The sequence below is a fragment of the Triplophysa dalaica genome, chromosome 18 (assembly GCF_015846415.1).
Source record: "Triplophysa dalaica isolate WHDGS20190420 chromosome 18, ASM1584641v1, whole genome shotgun sequence".
Classification (NCBI taxonomy): Eukaryota; Metazoa; Chordata; class Actinopteri; order Cypriniformes; family Nemacheilidae; genus Triplophysa; species Triplophysa dalaica.
In genome coordinates, this window is record NC_079559.1 from 11,308,745 (window position 1) to 11,327,988 (window position 19,244).

At 38.1% G+C, this 19,244-nt stretch overlaps 1 protein-coding gene across 1 annotated transcript in view; it reads left to right on the top strand.

Moving 5' to 3' along the window:
• Positions 1-544: 544 nt before the first annotated feature.
• si:dkey-91m11.5 (PH_BCR_vertebrate and RhoGAP_Bcr domain-containing protein) overlaps positions 545-19,244 on the top strand; it is a 37,020-nt gene continuing 18,320 nt past the window's right edge. Inside the window, exon 1 of the mRNA XM_056772976.1 lies at positions 545-2,663. Coding sequence (XP_056628954.1) covers positions 1,277-2,663 — 1,387 coding nt within the window. The 5' untranslated portion in view covers positions 545-1,276. The remainder of the gene's footprint in view (positions 2,664-19,244) is intronic.

The following is a 19,244-nucleotide window of genomic DNA, read 5'->3' on the forward strand; positions in this document are numbered from 1 at the left end:
CGCAAGATGGAGACAAATTCCCTTGACAACAGTTGATATGTCCGTCACAGAAGAGAAATACAAATAAACGGTAAATACATTTACATTTAGGCATTTGGCAGACGCTTTTATCCAAAGCGACTTACATTGCTTTATCCTATACATTTTTACATAAGTATTTGCAATCCCCTGGGATCGAACCCACAACCTTGCGTTGTTAACGTAATGCTCTTACCACTGAGCTACAGAAACACAGTTGGTTTAAAATCATATTCAGACATAATGAGTTACAAAGTTACAACGAGATCACATTTTAACTGGAGTATATATTTTTTGTATATAATATATATATATATACGTATTTGTATATACCAGTGGAAGTCGTATATGAGCTGCAGTTCCACCTACTACCGCCAGATGGACACAAGCGCATAAATAAAACACTTTAGAAATCTCTAGAACTTCAACAAGGAGTTGTCATGCAGCTATTTCGGTTATGAACGTGTAAAAAATTGATAAACAGTCGTTGATTGGTGGAATTCGTTTTTATATTGTGTGTTTATAAATCTCTCTTGTCCTATTAAACTGGTGGGATTAGTGATAGAGATAAACCAAGTTTTCTTTCTTTCTAGAATAATCGACTCTCCTTTTCTTTGAATAAAAAAAATGTCTTTGCATTCAGTCACTATTAATAATGTACTCGGACTATTAGTCCCACCCCTTCCTTCACCATCATTGAGAGAGAGAGAGAGAGAGAGAGAGAGAGCGATACAGAGAGAGAGAGAGAGACTACAGTCAGATCTTATGGTGTGGCGAAAAGCGATGCAGGTACAAATCTTACATCTTTCTGAAATATGGACGTTTGACAGAAAACAGCGTCATTCTGGCGTAACTCTTTTGTATTAAGCATCATTAGGATGAGATTTACGCAATAAACGTGAGAAGTGATTACGCTGTTTACAAGGAATTCTCAGTCAACATTTGCCTTTTAAATGCAACGAAACTCTGATGTAAATGCTCGGAGCTTTGAAGTGCACCTGGATGTTCCCGTCCTGCTCGCTGTCATTTGAAGAAAGAGGTGAGAGTGTGTCAAAGAGAAACGCAGATAAAGTGTTTGTCAGGTGCGGAGATGATGTTACTGTAATGTATCGTGACAGAACAATATTCACGATGTGAAGTTGCGACGTGAAGCTGTCAAACACAATGGCTTTCTGTATTATCCGAAACTCGATTTCAATGTGGAAGGTATGTTGACGATTTTTCTTTTAAGTAAAAAGTGATCCATCCACGACTAACCATGGTAGAATCTGTTGGCTTTGTGGAAGCGTGGAAAGCTCAGTTTCCTGACTCAGATCCTCCTGAAATGACTTTGAGCTGTATTGGAGATGTTGAGCAGGAGCTGGAGAAATGCAGGAACTCTATTAGGAGGCTGGAGATGGAGGTGAACAAAGAGCGTTTTCGAATGATCTACCTCCAGACGCTCTTGGCCAAGGAGAAAAGAAGCCATGATGCTAAGAGATGGGGCTTCTGTAAGGTCTCAGAATGCGACGGTGTCAAGCCAGAACCCACAAACTCTCACCATCAGGGAAAGGCTGATGGAAGCAGGTATCTCCCAGCTGAATCAAAGCACACAACAACAGCAGGTCTATCCCAAGAGGAGAACGGTGAGGCTCAGCTGTGTGTTGAGGAGGTGGGTGGCGACGTCTCAGACCGTGATAGACACAAACTCAAAGAAGGAGAAGTAGATGGGATGTTTCCGTCCGAAAAAAAGAGCGGCGATGCTCCACACAGGGCCATTGCTGATCTTACACATCATGTGGCGGTGGGCGTTCCTGATTCACCACCAAAGGAGAAAGCCAGCTTGGGGGTTGCCGCTCTCAGGTCAAACTTTGAACGTATTAGGAGAGCCAATTCACAAACATCTGGGGAGAAAAAGGGTGAGAGGCCGTATTATGTCAATATGGAATATCATAATGAAAAAGGTCTCGTAAGAGTCAACGATAGAAACGTCTCCGATAAGATTAGTAGTCTGGGCAGTCAGGCAATGCAGATGGAACGCAAGAGGTCCTTACATTCTGTACCGGGTAATCTCTCAACTGCTTTCGTGGATGATCGTAAACTAGAGCGCTCTTATGAGCGAGCCATGGAGGACACCTGCAACTGTGAATATGAGGATGATGATCTGAATCATCAGTTTCTTAAAGACAATTTAATCAGGTTTAATGGAGGGAAAACCGAGTCTCAAAGGGGCCCTCAGCAGAACTGGCACCCTTCTGACTGTCAGCCCTATACGACCGTTTATGTGGGGGGCATTATGGGAAATGGGGAGGACCTGCATCTGACTTGGCCTAGGCGATCTTACTCTCCCGGGAGTTTCGAGGATGGCTATACACCTGATTGCAGCTCCAATGAAAATCTGACATCCAGTGAGGAAGACTTCTCTTCGGGTCAGTCCAGCCTCGTGTCCCCAAGTCCCACCACCTACCGCATATACCGGGAGAAGAGTCGCTCCCCCTCCCAGAATTCTCAGCAGTCGTTTGAGAGTGGGAGCCCCCCAACACCTCAGTCTCAAAAACGTCTTAAGCAACATCTGTTGCTCTCGGACGCCCCTGTCATCGGTGTTCGCAAGATCTGGCCTTCGGATGGAAGCTCTAACAGTTTCAACAGTTTCCATGGAGATTTGGGTAAGATAACATTTTTTATTGACAACAGTGTTTGTTTTCGTATGTAGTAGTGTACGTGCATTGGTTGTTTGATAGGCTGTATTCACATGTAGATACTACACACACAGTGTAATAATAGAAGTTGTATTCATTATAGTGAGAACATCTGTCTGACTCTGCTCTCCTATATTGACCAGTCTATGAAATCAAATTTAAAGAAATCAATATTTCTTTGTTTATGGAGTTGAGACAACAGTTCTTGCCCTCTTTTGTCTTTCTATGAGTCCATGTGGGTTCTCCCCCTCACCGTTCAGTTCAGAAAGCGTTGATCTGATCTGCAGAGCTTGAATTGCTTGAGGCAGTGCAGAAACTCACTGTCTGTCCAGTCAGAGAGTTTATGCATCAGTACGCATCAGTGTTGTTGTCCTGCTGTGGGCTAATTGACCTAAAGGGGTCATGTAGCATGATGAATTTAGCAAGGCCTCTTTGTTTGTTGGGGGTTGGGAGGAAGACCACTGACAGGCAACAAATAAGGATCTGAAATGAAGATACCGAATGTAAAGCATATATTTGATGTATTAATAATATAAAAATGATATAGTATTAACAGTTAACCGTTTTCAAAATGTTTAAGGGTTAGGTACAGTCTGACATGGTACAGTACAGTTTATTTGTCAACCACCCGAATATAATGGAATGTATTAAATAATAGATTTATTTTTATTGGGACCTAGTCCTTATGTTTTTCAAAATATGAACAGTAGCAATTGCTTTATTATTCAATAAATTTCAATTTTGTAAATATATTTTTTTGCGTGAGGACCTTGTAGGTTTGAATGCTTACACCAATTTTTACGTGAGCCTTATGACAGCATAATAGTGTAACAATTACAATTGTTGCAGATAAAGAGTTTACAAGTGGCAAAATAAAATTTTAATTTAAAGCTGAACATAATTTTTTATAAATTTCTGGTCATTGTTTGGGTGAAGGGTTAATATCCTGTGTGGTTTTCCGTGTGAAGCAGGGCTGTCAAACGATTAATCGCGATTAATCACATTTAGAAAAGTTTGTGTTTATATATACAAAATTATGCAGACATGTATTATGTAAACACAAACTTTTCTAAATGTGATTAATTGTGACAAAAACATACACATAGATATATTTAAGAAATATTGACATGTATGTATTTATATTTACCATTAAGTCAAATTATTTATAAACTCTTATTTTTATGCATGTATGTGTATATGTGTTTATGAATACAAAATTGAATACACACGACACAGAACTGATATGTAAACGCAAACTTGTTTTCTGAATGCGATTTAATCGTTTGAAACAGCACAATGAACAAATGATAAAAAATGGTTCCAAGCATAAATGTTCATGTTTTAACCAAAGTGTGTGTGTGTCTCAGCTGTAGTTACGCAATTTGCAAGGGAGAGAGAGAGAGAGTGCTGAGCTGCAAAGTCAGCAGGCCTCAAACAAATTGCGGATGATCAGTATAAAAGCAATAAGCTCTGCATTGACTTTCAGTGACAGGTCTCCATAGACTGTGATTTACACCAGTGGCAAAACAGCCACAGAGAAAACCTCAGGCGGTATCAAAAATTGTTCCAAGTTCCCTTTGGAATCTCGATCTAATGCCCTCAAGGTATTCATAAACAAGCACGGTCCAGTCCTGCAAGTTAGTTCGGGCGGGCTGTTTTATATGCATTAGTCTGATGTGACGTTGAGAATGTACTCACTTTTCAGTTATCTAAAATCTCAGTCACGCTCCGCTCGTGCCCCTCCCTTATGTAAACGTCAGTGAGCGGTCCAGCCACGTGTGTTTGTTAAACAAGGACATGCTGGTGTAAAGTCTGAGGTCACTTCCTTGATATTTCCCTTAAAAATATGGATTTAGTCAGTTTTATCTCTAATGGGATACTTCACCCATGAATGAAAATTCTGTCATTATTTACTCACCCTCAAGTTGTTCCAATACTGTATAAAATTCTTTGCTCCGTTGAACACATAAGATATTTTGAAGAATATGGGAAACTAAAGAGTGGTGGGGCACTATTGACCATACAACTTTTTTCCTAATATGGAAGCCAGTAGTGCCTCGGAAAAATACCTTATTTGTGTTCAGTGGAACAACAAAATTTATACAGGTTTGGAACAACTAAGGGTTTGTAAATGATGTAAGATTTTCATTTTTGGGTGAACTGTTACTTTGAGGCAGGCTTTTAATGTGAATATATAACCAGAGTCTTGCGTCATATTTTTTGCCGTCACCAAAGATCCCACACATGCCAAGAGTTATTTATTTAAGACATTTTAGAGGTAATCCCTTATGTTGACATGCACAATAAAATGTTTCCCAAGATTTACTCTGTGGTTAAACATAATATATATCAAATCATGTTTGGGAAAGAAGTCTATCAGGCGCTTTCCAGTGTTAAATCGCTTCTTAGGAACAGACTGGTCCTGGCACACATGCTAATCCTGCCTGTATTATTAGAATAAACAGTCCTTTGTTACAGCTCTTACATACAGTTCTCTTAAGATGTGCTTTGGTTATGCTGGCTTGAGGTTATTGGTTCTTGTGGGAAATACTTATGAGTTACATGTTCATTCTGCTGACAGGTGGAATAACACAGGGCTGCGCATTATGGCTAAAATAAAATCTAAATATTTCTTCTTGACGGATATAACCAGCATTTCATCCAAACAGCCATTGTTGCCAAGCAGATTTCAAATATATGTGATGAAATGCAATAATGCAGAAACAAAGATGCAGTCAAATTAAAAAAATCTACTAAAACATTGTAATATGTAAAGAAGTTTAAAGGCATTAGTATTTAAAATCAGGATCTGTGGACTGAGTTCAGCACGAGTTTGGGAATAGAGAGAGAGGTATTTGCTGGCATTCATCCACCTCCTTGTTTTTGTTTTTTATCATCTGCCAGAACTCGTAAATGCAACGAAAGCTTAGACATCAGAAATAGCCCTCATGCAACATCAAACGTGCAACATGTGCACGCAAAGTCGGGCGCGTTTAATTTGCTTTTCAAAGAGTCTACTTATGTGGTCTCTATGCTTTAATTTTGCTCTACCAATGCCCAAAAACACACTAAGCGGCCTGATGCAGATGTCTGTTTTCACGTCACCTGTTGTCCTGGGGGTTGGACAGTGTACATGGGACAGGGATGAGGCCAGGCTGGCCTGGATCCAGTTGGCACAGGCTCAGAGAGTCCTGCACTAACATCTCCAGCTGCAGGGCAGAGAGCAGATCTTTCTCAGTGTCATTTCATGGGCGGAGATGCCCGCTTCCAGTGACACCAACACAAAAGCATGTTATTTATATAGCAGACGGCTGCCTGGCACAGATGTGCTTGTGAAAATCCACGTGTAGGAAGAGATGGTGTGGTCACTATGTACTGTACAAAACATCTACTGTAAACTCATTTAAATAGGCAAAATTGCTGTAAATTTTCTCTATTATAAATGGGATTTTATTTCGTAGTATAATTAGGGCTGTCAAAAGATTAATCGCACCCAGAATAAAAGTTTGTGTTTACATAATATATCTGTCTACTGTGAATAATAATTTTGTATTTATTAACACACATCCATTCACATATTTAAGAAAAACATACAAATTTATAGTAAACACAAACTTTTATTCTGGATGCGATTAATGGTCAATTTTGTTTAACTTAACGTATTTTCAGACGGTAAAAGTTGCATTTTGAAATCCTGCCTTTTTGTAAACATTTACGAGTGCATAACACATATCCTTTACAGAAAAGTAGATAAAGTATATTTTCAAGTATACTTTATGTAGAAAGTATAGTTTCTACATAAAGTATATCAATGTTGTAGTAATATACAGTCCTCTAGGCCTACTTGTACTGTTTCAATACCACTGTTTTAATATTACTTTTAAGTATAGTTTATGTGTAACAGTAGTCAATGTTGAGTACACATCTTGTTTACAGCTACATTTTCCATTTGCACTGCAAGTGTCCTACAAGTTAACTTGTTTAATACCTTTAGTACATTTTTAGTTTATGAAAGTATTTTAAGTACTTGGAAAGTACTTGGAGTGTGAAGTATACTCTCAGTAAACTACTAGTTTGATAGTTTGGATAGTTTTTAAAGAACTGGCTATTGTTAAATATTTATATTCAATATTGCACTGACACTATATAGATGTGTAAACGTTTACGTACGTTAAAAGACGGTGTGTGAAATAAAAGGCTGCTCAATCAAAAGAGTAAACACAACTAAGCCAAGTTTACTGAGAATACTTAATCATTTTAAGTACATTTACATCTAATGATTGAGTGAAATAAAGTATAGACCAAATATACATAAACTTTCTGTCAGGATAGATGAACTATACTTAAGTGTAATTTTAAAGCGGCCCTGCAACGATCTGTCATGCATTCTAACTTCTTTACAATATTAAACGTGCTGTCTTATCATGGGTAACATGGTCAACTTGTTAAAAAACGAGTTGGACGTATTACGTAGTATTTCTGTTTTCGATACACTCCCCCAGCGATCATACAGGTTTCGAAAAGTTTTTTCAAACATACAAAACTGTTTCGCAACAAATTTTCTTAGTCATTATTGGACAGTTCTCCCGGAAAAGCACGCGGCACGGCCACAGGAGAGCAGGAGAAGGAGCATGTGCAGACGTCACTTTCATGAACCACATGCAGTGAGTGAAACTGATGTCTGTGTTGTGTTGACAATGGGCGCGCATGTGCTTTTGTTCAGCCTACCCCTCCCCCCCGTACTCGCTGTTTGTTTTCGGAATCAATTGTAAAGCTGTATCTCTCTTTTATAAATGTGATCAAACTAAATACTCTTCGAAGATACGAAGTATGCAATACTACTCTATAGATACTCAAGATTAATATGAGATTGGTAGAAACCCCGTGTGTTATGCCCACTTTAAGTATATTTCTTATAAAAACTACACATTCGGTCTGCTCTTTCATTTATAAGAAGTATACTAATAGCAGACTTTAATATGTTTTTGTAACGGATAGCATCCAAGCTCATGGACCTTATAGACGGCATCAAAGCCTATCTTTTCTTTGTTAAAACGACACTGTTTTTGTTGATTGTATTTAAAAAAGCATGCGAGGAAGTACTCTCAACATTATTACAACTTTAACAGAAGGAATTCATACAGAATTAAATTTACATTGAGTCAATTTTGAGGAGATTCCAATGGTTTTGTCAACTCAGAAGGTCACTGAATAACCGGCTGAACTGGTGTTTATAATTATAGTGTTTTTGTCTGTTTTCCTGTTGCATTTTAAAGTATTCAACATTCAAACTGAATTGCTCTTGTTCCTTCATTTACTAGCACAGTGTGTGAATCATGACCACGTTGTGTGTTTTCCCAGAGGTCTTCTGTACAGTACAGTCTTGTTAATGTAATTTTCTTTGTGTGTGCCCGAGCCGTGTCATCTCAATGTCCTTATTCTGAATCCGTCCCTCACAACTGCTACAAAACCCCCCACTCTTCCATTCTCTTTCTGTCCACATTCGTTATTCACAACAGGGGGACTGACTCGTGATCTTGTTTTTGCCCATTTTAGATGATCCTATTTGATTAATTGTACAGTTCACAATGTTTTCCGTACATTTTAAGTTGCATAGATGCCTGTAAATTCAGCTGCTTGAGAAATATATGAATATAATTGTATTATTTCTGTCAGGACCACTGTCGTCAAATATTTAAACAATTGCAATATTTAAGGTTGTAGGAATGAAACCGTTCGGGGCAAACTCTCCATGAACCCTTGCATGGACAGAGCGGGAGCGCAGAAATCCATATCCCCAACCTGGGGAACCAGAACAGTTCATGATGCGTAACTAGATGAATTAAAATAGATATGGAGGAGATGGGGATGGAGGTGGGATTTTAGCGCGGCACGATTAAGAAGCTGATAAGGAGCAAAGAAAGGCATCTTAAATAGGACACAGTTTAGAATGTGTTGTATGGCTATTGGTTAATGTTGATAAGCTGCACCTGATGTGATCTGCTGATGCAAGCTAGCCTCCCGTGACCTGCCATAACTGACCTCACGCTTGATACTAGTCTGCAAATACATGATGCTCCTTCATAGGCCAACTGTTAATATGGGATGCATATACTATAATACATATAATAATGGGATAGTTCACCCAAAAATTCCTCATCTCCTCATCATCGGCCTCATCTCGATTTAAACCTGTATGATCATCTTTCTTTTGCAGAATATAAAAGAATGTTTTGAAGAACGTTGGTAACCAAACAACACTGGCTGCCATTGTATGGACACAAAACCACTGAGGCATTTATTAAAATATCTTTTGTGTTTCGTCATATACAGGCTTTGAATGACATGAGGGTAAATAAATGATGACAGAATTGTTATTTTTCGTTGAACTATCCCTCCAGTTCTCACAGGTGTCTTACTAACCAGTTTTTGTCAGCATATGTTTACATGTCCCAACTCTACACAATAAGCACAACCAGTTTCTGTTACTAATAATTTCTCAGATGTTTCCTACCGTCACCTTCCCCACTTACCTCATCAAGCAAAAGAGCCTGTAAAAGTTCTTTTTCCACTGTTTCCCTACTGTGAGCTATGATCCCCAGGACTTGCCCAACATCCCTGGAGAGTCTGAAAGGGCCTTCTGTGCTCCTTCCCTAAAGTGTTTATGGAATTTCTCAGCTGCTTGAGAGGTGTGGTAAATACACTGCCCATGAAATATAAAGTGGCCCACGAGAACAGTCTTCACCCCCTGGGAGCCGTTACGCACATCATGTGTGTGTGTAAAGTGGTTAAGTGTAGACTGGAGGTCAAATGTGCAACTTGTACGATTTAAGATTTCTTTGTGGAGCTACTCTTTTCTCCTCGTAGATGTTCTTTATGTTAATGCTCAGCATGTGATTTACTGCAACGGTGGGTAACAACCCCAAAATAGCACAAATGACGATGAATAGAAATGAATACATTCCCTATTGAAAACCGAGAAAGAGCAATGCTGCGATGAATTGCATTGAATAAAACAAATCGTGCGGTTTGTGAGAGGAGCGCAAAACTAAATTATCGTTTTGATGTCACAGCCTGTGGATCCTGAAGCAAAACCAATAGCCACTGAGTGTAGATTTTATGGTTTCCACTGAGGCCACTTTGTGTAGTTAAGGGTGTGTTTTGGTGGGTGTGTTTTTCTGTGGTAACTGTAACATTTTAGACCTGTTCCTGCTCAGCTGAGCATAAGATCATGAGTTTGATCCCTGGGAAACACAAAATGTGTACTTCCAATGCGACCTCGAGTTGCTTTGAGTGAAAGCAAAATGCATGGGAAATACTTAAACTTAAGCTTAAATATCTACCCTTTTTTTCCACTCAAAACTGTTCACATCTGTGTTACACTTTACAATGCGGTTGTTATGGTTAATATTAGTAAATGCATTAACTAACATTGAAGATTATAGTTTTTCAGTATATACTAATCTTTATTAATGTTAGTTAATTTTACAACAATTATTCATGTTAGGTCACTGTGCAACTAATGTTGACAGTTACAATAAATTATTTTAATAATGTGTTAAATGCTGAATAAAGGGCCGGTTCTGGTCGTGCGATTCCCTTTTATACATTAAAAACTCGGGTTAAAATTGATGTCTTAATTCATGACTCCTTTAAAGTGTTACCAAGATTTGTTCAATAACTATATCCTGTTTTCTCATTAGGTTTCTTTTTGACCTGTCTGATAATAGAGAATGTAATGACGTTGGTGGCTGGCCCCTGATTCATCCTTATTCATTATAAAGCCAGACACTAGACGATTGAAGTGTTTTGATGGAGCAAACTGGCATTCAGCCAAACCGGCAGGCGGTGAGAGTTGAACAGATGTGATGCTTAGGTCCTACAGAATGCCATCCTTTCCCATGCCCGGAGCTTTTATCTTGATTCAGTATGTGGATCAGCCAGTAATGGGTGGTAACTCTAAACACTTTAATTTGGCCTGTCCTCTATTCTTATCTAAGTGCAAAATAAGCAGAAGTGTTTCACAGCTGATTTATTGAAGCATTAAGCTTTTGAATCCCAACCACAGGTTTTATGATCTCACCAGTGCAATTGTTCATATAGTTGGTTTGGAAATGCATAAAGTGTATAAGAGTTAGTCACTGTACTTGTTTTCATGTATTGGTTGATTTGAATGAGGTTTTACAATGAAGAACTGTCCTGAGCTGAGTTTTAAGATAATAGTTTTTTTAAGATAATAGAGTTTTTAAGAGGCTGTGGTTGATGGCACCATGTGCTTTTCCCACAGAAGAACACATCTAAATATCGCACAGCCATTGCTATTTTAATGCCTTTTATGAATATTAGCCACAGAGATGCTTTTCCACTCCCTGAATTATCTTGGGCCAGACATTACGGTGACACAGTATTAGTAATACCATCTCATGCTGGAAAAAAACACTCTTCGTGCAGAATTGGTCATTGTCGTAACACCTATATACAGTACGTAAGTATCGACCTGCTGCTATTTTTCCCCTGGTGTGAATCTAAACAGTTCTTGTATTGGCTCTTCAACTGTCCGTCCTAAGTGAATTGCCATTGATTTAGGCTATTTTTTGGATGATGCTTGTAGCCAAGAGAAAGTGAACCGTGTCTGCGTAACTTTCTGGTAAAATCCATTTCCACTCTCGGCCGTGTGACCGAGGGCTCCCAGGTGAGCATGATGTTGAGAGCTCCATTGATTTACTCAAAGAGCAAATCCTTTTAACACCACATAACTTTTCTCCTTATTCTCAAAGGCATCTCGTGAAATCGATGCATGCGAAGGAAGTCGCAAGGTTTACTGGTACAGTGTTTGTCAGATTGGGGCACAGGGGTCATATAGGGTAATTATAATACCCAAGTTTTTATTGAAATTAAAATGTTATTGGTTAGATTCATATTAGGATACATTTAGGAGCATAGGTTTAATTCAGACCTCATAAACATTTATCATGCAATGTTCAACATGACTCAGAAGTTCTCGACTAGGAACCCTGTAGTTGCCAGTACTACATTTACAGGCATTGTCTTATTTGTTTATAAAAGCTTTTCCACCAATTGACCACTTGATTCTCTCATTTAAAAAAGAAACAAAACAAATACAGTGAGCAAGTTCAGACCGTAAGCCTGATTCCTTTATTGAAGTGTGATGCTGTTTACAGTTCCAGCTTCCAAAGAAAGATATGAAGGGGGGCAGTTCCCACAGTTATATGGAAACCTGTCATGATGGAATTTTACCCCACTGAGTCCTGTTATTACACACTGATGGGGTAAAGACGTCAAAATAAATGCCCCCTCCAACATTCTCCTGGCTGTTTGGCTTTCTTATATAGCCTAGGAATGGGCTCTATGCATGCGTTTCGCAAGAAGAACCCTAGGCAGTTTCCGGATTGGGGAGACTTAAAGCAGTGGTATGTAGAAGTGGCGTTCTACCGTATTTGAATGTTATAACAAAATTTTAACTCATGAAAGTATAATTTCAAATACTTCTATATACCACTGCTGTCGCAATGTAAAACATCTGCTAAATTGAACTATTTTCTAATTTTTCCATTTCTCTTAAGTCTCCCCAACAGGAAACTGCCTAGGGTTCTTCCTGTGAAACACGGAGTCGCACATGCATATAGCCCATATGGAATGTGAAAATGAAATTATGAAAAACAAATGGGCTGTCCTCGTTCCTACATGCCTTGTGAAATATATGAAGAAATAGCTGTTTGTGTCCAAAAAACCCTTACCTCCCTTTGTGCAATTTTCTAATTTGTTTTTCTGGACATGTGGAAAAGAATGATAATGAAACAATAACTGCGAAATATGAAGTTCCAGTATATGTTACCAAATACCAGGTAATGAGTGATCGGACATTCAATCATAGAGAAGTTCAATGAAAAAGGCTAATCTCTAAGTGTTACGACTAAATCACGAAGTAATTCTAGGCATGTAGATCAGATTATATGTGTTTTGGGAAATTTATCATTTCACAAGTTCCTACTGACTTTTACAAGACCGCACTGTTAGAGTTTATACTGCACAACCTATTTTAAATTTAGAATGGAGAGGAAGACAAGCAACAGTGACAATTGAGCTGCTTCCTCTGTGCCTGTTCCCTTCGGTTTCTATGTCTTTTGTTTTTATTGTTGTACTTTAGAAACAAAAAACTGGCAAAAAAAAACAATAGAGATAAAAAGAGTGACTGCCAAAAATAACAAGATTTTATTCTGCTGTATCTTATCTGTGACGTTTCTTAAGTGGTGTTAATGAAGAGTTAAGACGGTCTGTCATAAACAGGAAGTTTCTTCATCAAAATAGTAACAGTTGAATGGCTGAAGAGCTTTTTCCTGTCTGCTATATTTACATTGTCTCCATTCTGGGGAAAAAGGACCACCGGTTGGTCTTTGAGGTGTTACGGACATTTGCGACACAATAACCGCACAGTCCAGATAAAACAACCGTGCTGCCTACCTGCTTTCAAATCCAAACACGCACATGCCACATCCTTTGTTTAATTGTTGGAATCAGATGTAAACCTGCCAAAAATTATATTTTCATACAACAGATATGTCCTGTTGATCACAGTTCATGTCTGGGGTCATTATACATTCCCATGGAGCTTTTGAATAAATCACAGTGTGAGCTTTATGGCCCAGTTTCGCAGACAAGGTTTAGCTTAATCCAGCAGGACTATGCCTTAGTTAAAGTAAGATATTTATATACAATAAAAAAATGCCTTGAAAAAAATATATTTCTGGTGTGCATCTTTAGACAAAAAAATGGCACAGACATATTTTAAAACACACGCGGTTTCTGCCAATCTCATATTAATCTTGAGTACCTAGAGTGGAAATTCATATTTCTTATCTTCAAAGAGTATTTAGTTTGATCACATTTATGAAAGATAGATACAGCTGTACGATTGTTTCCGAAATCATATGGCGCATCCTGGGGGGGATGGGTAGGCTGAACTCAAGCACATTGCCAACACAACACAGACATCAGTTTCACTCACCGCATGCGGTTCATGTCCGGCATCTTTAAGCGCTGGGACGGCTCCATATATCAGTTTCAAACATTCTCCAAATTCAGGGTTATATCCATTTTTTGACAAGTTGACCATGTTAAGCATGAGAAGACAGCACGTTCAACATTGTAAAGAAGTCAGAATGCATGCATGACACATCGTTGCAGCACCCCTTAAAGATGTGTCAGGGCACGTTATTTTCCGTTTAGAATGCTCATACATTCATTATAAAATGGTCAGTTCTGGTTCTTGATTCTGATTCGCGTTGTGCCACAACCCCCCTCAGCTCTTATAAAATGCATTTTTACCCATTGCTTCTTGGGACTTATTGCTTTGTTATGTTGTTTTGTTCTGGGACTAGTCTTAAGCCTGTGTCTGTCATTTCATGTCAACTTAAGCAGAGCTCCTGGCTAAAAGTTTTGATTTTAGAATTATTAAAATGATTAAGAAAGCTTAAATATTAAATGCCATTGATGAGTATTTACAAATTATTCCACTATTTTGTAAAGGGAGTCAAAATAAAAAAAATGTATCTAAAATCTTTTTATAAGACGTCAATCGTTATGAGCCACGGGAAATAGTTTCGCAATGAATATAGCAGCGTTTCAGCCTTTCAAAGATGTGGCGTATCAGGACGCGCATTTCTTAAAGCAAACCGTTCTTAAAGTCTCTCCACTTATTTGATTTGTTAAGGCGGGCTAGTTAAAGAATATTTGCGGGCCGCCAGTTGACCAGACCTCCACTATATGGTACAATCCCAGAGGGGTGCGAATCTCAATGTGTCATCATATTGAAAAAAAATGCCTCGGATTGTTTTTCACTTTTGACATATAGTGCAATCTGAGTGTACCGCTCAGAAAAAAATACATGAGGGATTTTCTGCCGATGTGACAACACATATGTGTCATAATTTATAATAGCTTAATTGTTTGATTGGTTTCTGGATAAGATCTGCTGTGTCACTATTTCTCCTTTTTTCCCATTTGAGTGTTTAGTTATAGCTATCTGCCTGGAAGTAGTCTAGACATTGTGATTCAGATCTTTCGTTTGAGACATGGAATTAAACATTTACATTTACGCATTTGGCAGATTTAATTTGGAAGCGATTTAAATTGCATTATTTTATACATTTGTTTCGTGCAACGTGCAATCCCATTGCATGATGTTAACGCAATGCTCTTACCACTGAGCTACTGGAAAGCTACAATTGATTTACATGATTTGGAATTTTTACATGCATTATGCATGGTATTATAGACTTTCTAAAAGGAGGTCCTTTACAAAATGTGTACTTCTTCACTTTTATGTGTGAAGAATCTGAACATTTGTTAGATAAAATAATCATATGTGATATTATAAAGACAACATATTGTTTCCAAACTTAAATAGTTGGCTATATTTGCTTGATGTATATAATCGAGAAGAGACATTCGAATGTATTGTAGCAGCTTTCACTTTTGAGAAAAAAGAACCACAGTAAAATTTCATTAGAAAGATACAAATATAAACAATTCTGAAAACTATGCGTGTAGTACAAAAACAGACATACACTTGGCATGACAATGTTTGGTTGCCTTTTGTCTAATCTTTTTCCTAGAAAGTTTCTGGGGACCGTTTGCAAACTTCTTGAGGCCCCCTGGAGGTCCCCTGCTCTGCTAGATAATGTTATAATATATTGCTGTAGATTAAGTAAACTTTACATTTGAAGTTTATAGTTAGAGAAGGTTTTGAGCAGCTGGTTTGAAAAGATGTGGTGCTTTCCAGTGGCTTTTGGGATCATATTCAAACACACAGATTAAAATGATCTCTGTGTATGTGTGTGTTAAGTGGGGGGGACTGACTTTTTTGGTATCAGCAGGATTGAAATGTTGCATCATGACTTGCTAATCTCCCACGTGTTGAGCTGTCACTGATGTCGCCACCGCACGTCTGCACTTTGTTCACCCTGCTGTTCGGTAGTAACCAGACGGCCTGTGAACACTGTCTACTTCAGGAAATTCAGGTTTTCTGATAATATCTTTGCTCTCCATCTGTTGCTTTAAACGGATTTATACAGCATAACAGCTTTAAGTCTTTATCAGCTCGGACACTATCAGTTATTGATGTTTCCTTTCAAGGAAATGGAATACATTTTTATCTGCTCTGTTTTATGGAAGACTTCCTGGTTTTCTGTGAAGAGACATGACAGTCAGTGATGTGAGGGACGGCTGCTCGTGATGGGCAAGTGCAGACTTGAAGTTCCATGAAAGGAATTTCTTCCCTTTTTTAAGGGTGAAGAGTAAATTACACTTTTTGCAAACAGACAAATTGTCCTGCTCCTCAAATCACGTCATCAACATGTTTGTTATTTTTATTTTATAGGTTTAGGGCAGTGGTTCTCAAACTTTTTTTGCTTAAGTACCCATTTTAAAGATTTTTTCAAGCCAAGTACCCCAGACCACAACATTTTGCATTAAAATACAGTGAAATGAGAGTCAGACTGTTATTATATCTGATGCCCCCAAGTAGGTTTATTGCTTATAAACAATTCTGTATGTACCTTTACGCAACTATGTAACTATTTTTTTTTTACATTTAACCGCAACCTCTCCTAACTTACATTATTTCACGCCCAGACACTGCTCCTGATTCCAGGCTCAAAGACGAATTCTTATAAATTGAAATGCGTTTTAAATTTATGAATTATTTTTTTATGCATATTTGTGTAGTCCTAATTTCAAATAACAATACTACTATCATAATTTATTGATTTTCATTGTTTATTCCTAAATTTCAGTTTCTCTCTCGTACCCCCTGGAGTACCCCAAAGTACGCGTACCCCTATTTGGGAACCACTGGTTTAGGGTAATGAATTCATGGTAGTTTGGATATTTGTTATCAAAGTAAACCTTTGCAAAAATAGTGTTTTTATAATAATATTTCACTGTGTCATTGGCATCATTTTTTAAGGGGTTGTGTTTGAATGTATGAGTGGTTGGATATATGTAAATGTGTGTTTTCGTTTGGAAGTATGACCTTGTCACAAACTTGTGTACTTCCTGTGGAAAGTTGAGTGTCTTGGTCAGACATCCCTACACACTTCCTCAATGTCTGATTCATGGTCACAGTAACAACTTTGTTTACTCTCCAGGTACGACTTCTTAACTTATATAAAAAGTTTAAATAATGATCACATTTGAAATAAAAAACATTTTTCGTTTTATTTTGATGCACTTTATCATAGTTTAGATATCAAATATATATATATTTTTTTATATTCTATGTATACCTATAACTACATAACAGGTACTGTATGTGGCGACCTCTGAAGGAGATGACATCAGGTCATGTTTGTATGGATGTGCCCTCCGCCCCCCTTTGAAATATGTCCATTTCCACAGTCAATATGGCCTTGGTGTTAGAAACAGGAATTGTTTTTCTCATAACCTCAATACAAGTGGCTAATCACAAAGGAACATAGACTGCCCTTTGGCATGGCTTTCCTGTCTACATTCCTCTCTCTCTCTCTCTGTAATCCATTTCTTCTCTCTTTTCAGCTCTCTATTTGTTCAGGCTATCATTCTTTTTATTTTTTAAGCAGGCATTATGCCAGGTCACTCAGCAGGCCTGCCTTCATGTTTCCGGAGTCCTCTCTTTCCTGTTTCTCTCACACTAAGATGATATAACTCCCAGTTCCTAACATCACTGCCCACATTTAACGTCCTCATATCCCACAAAAGCCACTGGCTTCTGATGGAAATATGGCAGACTGTTGTCGTTGTACAGTATTCTGTGCGCTACAGTCCTATATGTTAGACGGTCTCTATCTATAATTTGCCTGTCCTTCATCTTTAATTTGATAAAAAACACAAACTCACATCCTTCAAAGTGGATTTGGTTTTTATGTCAATTATGTTATGTACAGCAGTGGTTGTGCTGTTTTCTTGTTGTGGAACAGCCTCTTATACAGAAATTCACAGACTTTTCGCTTACAGAAAAGAAACACGAAATTCATATGTGCAAAAAACACATGTGATCATGGGTGTTTTTGGAACATTTTGGTGTGAGTCCCAGGTGAAACCAATGGGATTACATGTAAAAACCCATGGGATGACTCGTGCGACGTGTGGTGATATTTCTCCACATATTGCACATGTCATCCCATGGGTTTTAACATGTCATCCTATGTGTTTCACATGGGATTCACACCAAAATCTTCCGAAAACACCCAATTTACATGTGTTTTTTGGACATGTTAAACATCTTAATGTTCTTAATATTCGTTTGCCTTTATATTTGGGCTATTGCATGTTTTTTATTGGTTTGAAAATGCTTTTGTTAACCAATAAGAGGTATAGTAATCTCAGCTATGTTTAACACATTTTGATAATAGGTCATTTTTTTGTGTGTATTTTCTTTGCATATAATAAGTTCTTGCCCGAAAAAGGCATCAGACACGACTGAAGACTTGACCAGTCTTGACTGAACTGATCAAGACACCAGATTAGAAGAACACATAGTCAATGCTTCTGTCTCAACGTCTCCCCAGTGCTGAGCTGTTCACAGGCTGCAGGAAATGAGTGTCTGTTTTAAGACTTAAGACTTAAGACAAATACAGACAAAGAAATGAATCACTGTTGCACATAACAGTCTATGATGGCAGTGTAGACGAAAACACATTTGATACAAAAAGCGTGTTAATAGGCTTTAAAACTCGATTACACACAAACAGAGGTCTTTTGGATAATTTTTCCGGAACAAAAGATATTGTGACTGCAATTTTGTTGCATTACACATATTAATATAGTCTTTATAGACAAACTGTGGCAGATTTACCATCAATGGTGCCTTAAATCATTGGTTTTATGGTGTCTTATAGCCTATTTGAATATGCAGAACTGCGAATGAGATATGAGAGCCACAGTTGAAGGCACGATTTTGAGTAAACTACCCATTTATGTTCCTCCATAGCATGGATTTTGTGTGTTTCGTATAGGCTGTATGAAGTACATTTGTTTGGCTACAGCTTAGCACCTGTTCCTCGTTTTTAATTCTGCTCCGTATATTAAAATGGCACCGCTAGTGCAGCTATTCATCCATGTAATCCTCATCAGTGGTAATTAAAACAAGAACAATGGCATTGAATTATTCATATGCTATTGGAGCGATTAGGAGCTTTTAGTTTCCACTCAATAGGGTCTTGTCAGTCGTTCTCCTAAATGGAGTGCTTTGACTTCAGTTTCGAATTTCCGCCAATGGGCTGTCACGTTTCCAAGTTTCATGTTGTCTTTTCACTGCCAGTAATAGTGTCTGTCAGGACAGAGGCATGACTCGTGTAGTCTTTCATTGTTCCTGTGTGTCGGCCTTTAGGCACAATGACATGAGCCTACTTGGCCTTCTTAAAATCCTCCGATTAGCATCATTCCTTTTCCCTGGAGTAACAAATCCTCAACCAAATGCCTCAGGTTTAGCGTAAAATGGCATTAGCAATGCATCTCTAGTGCCTATAATTATAAATGTCTTTCGTTTGC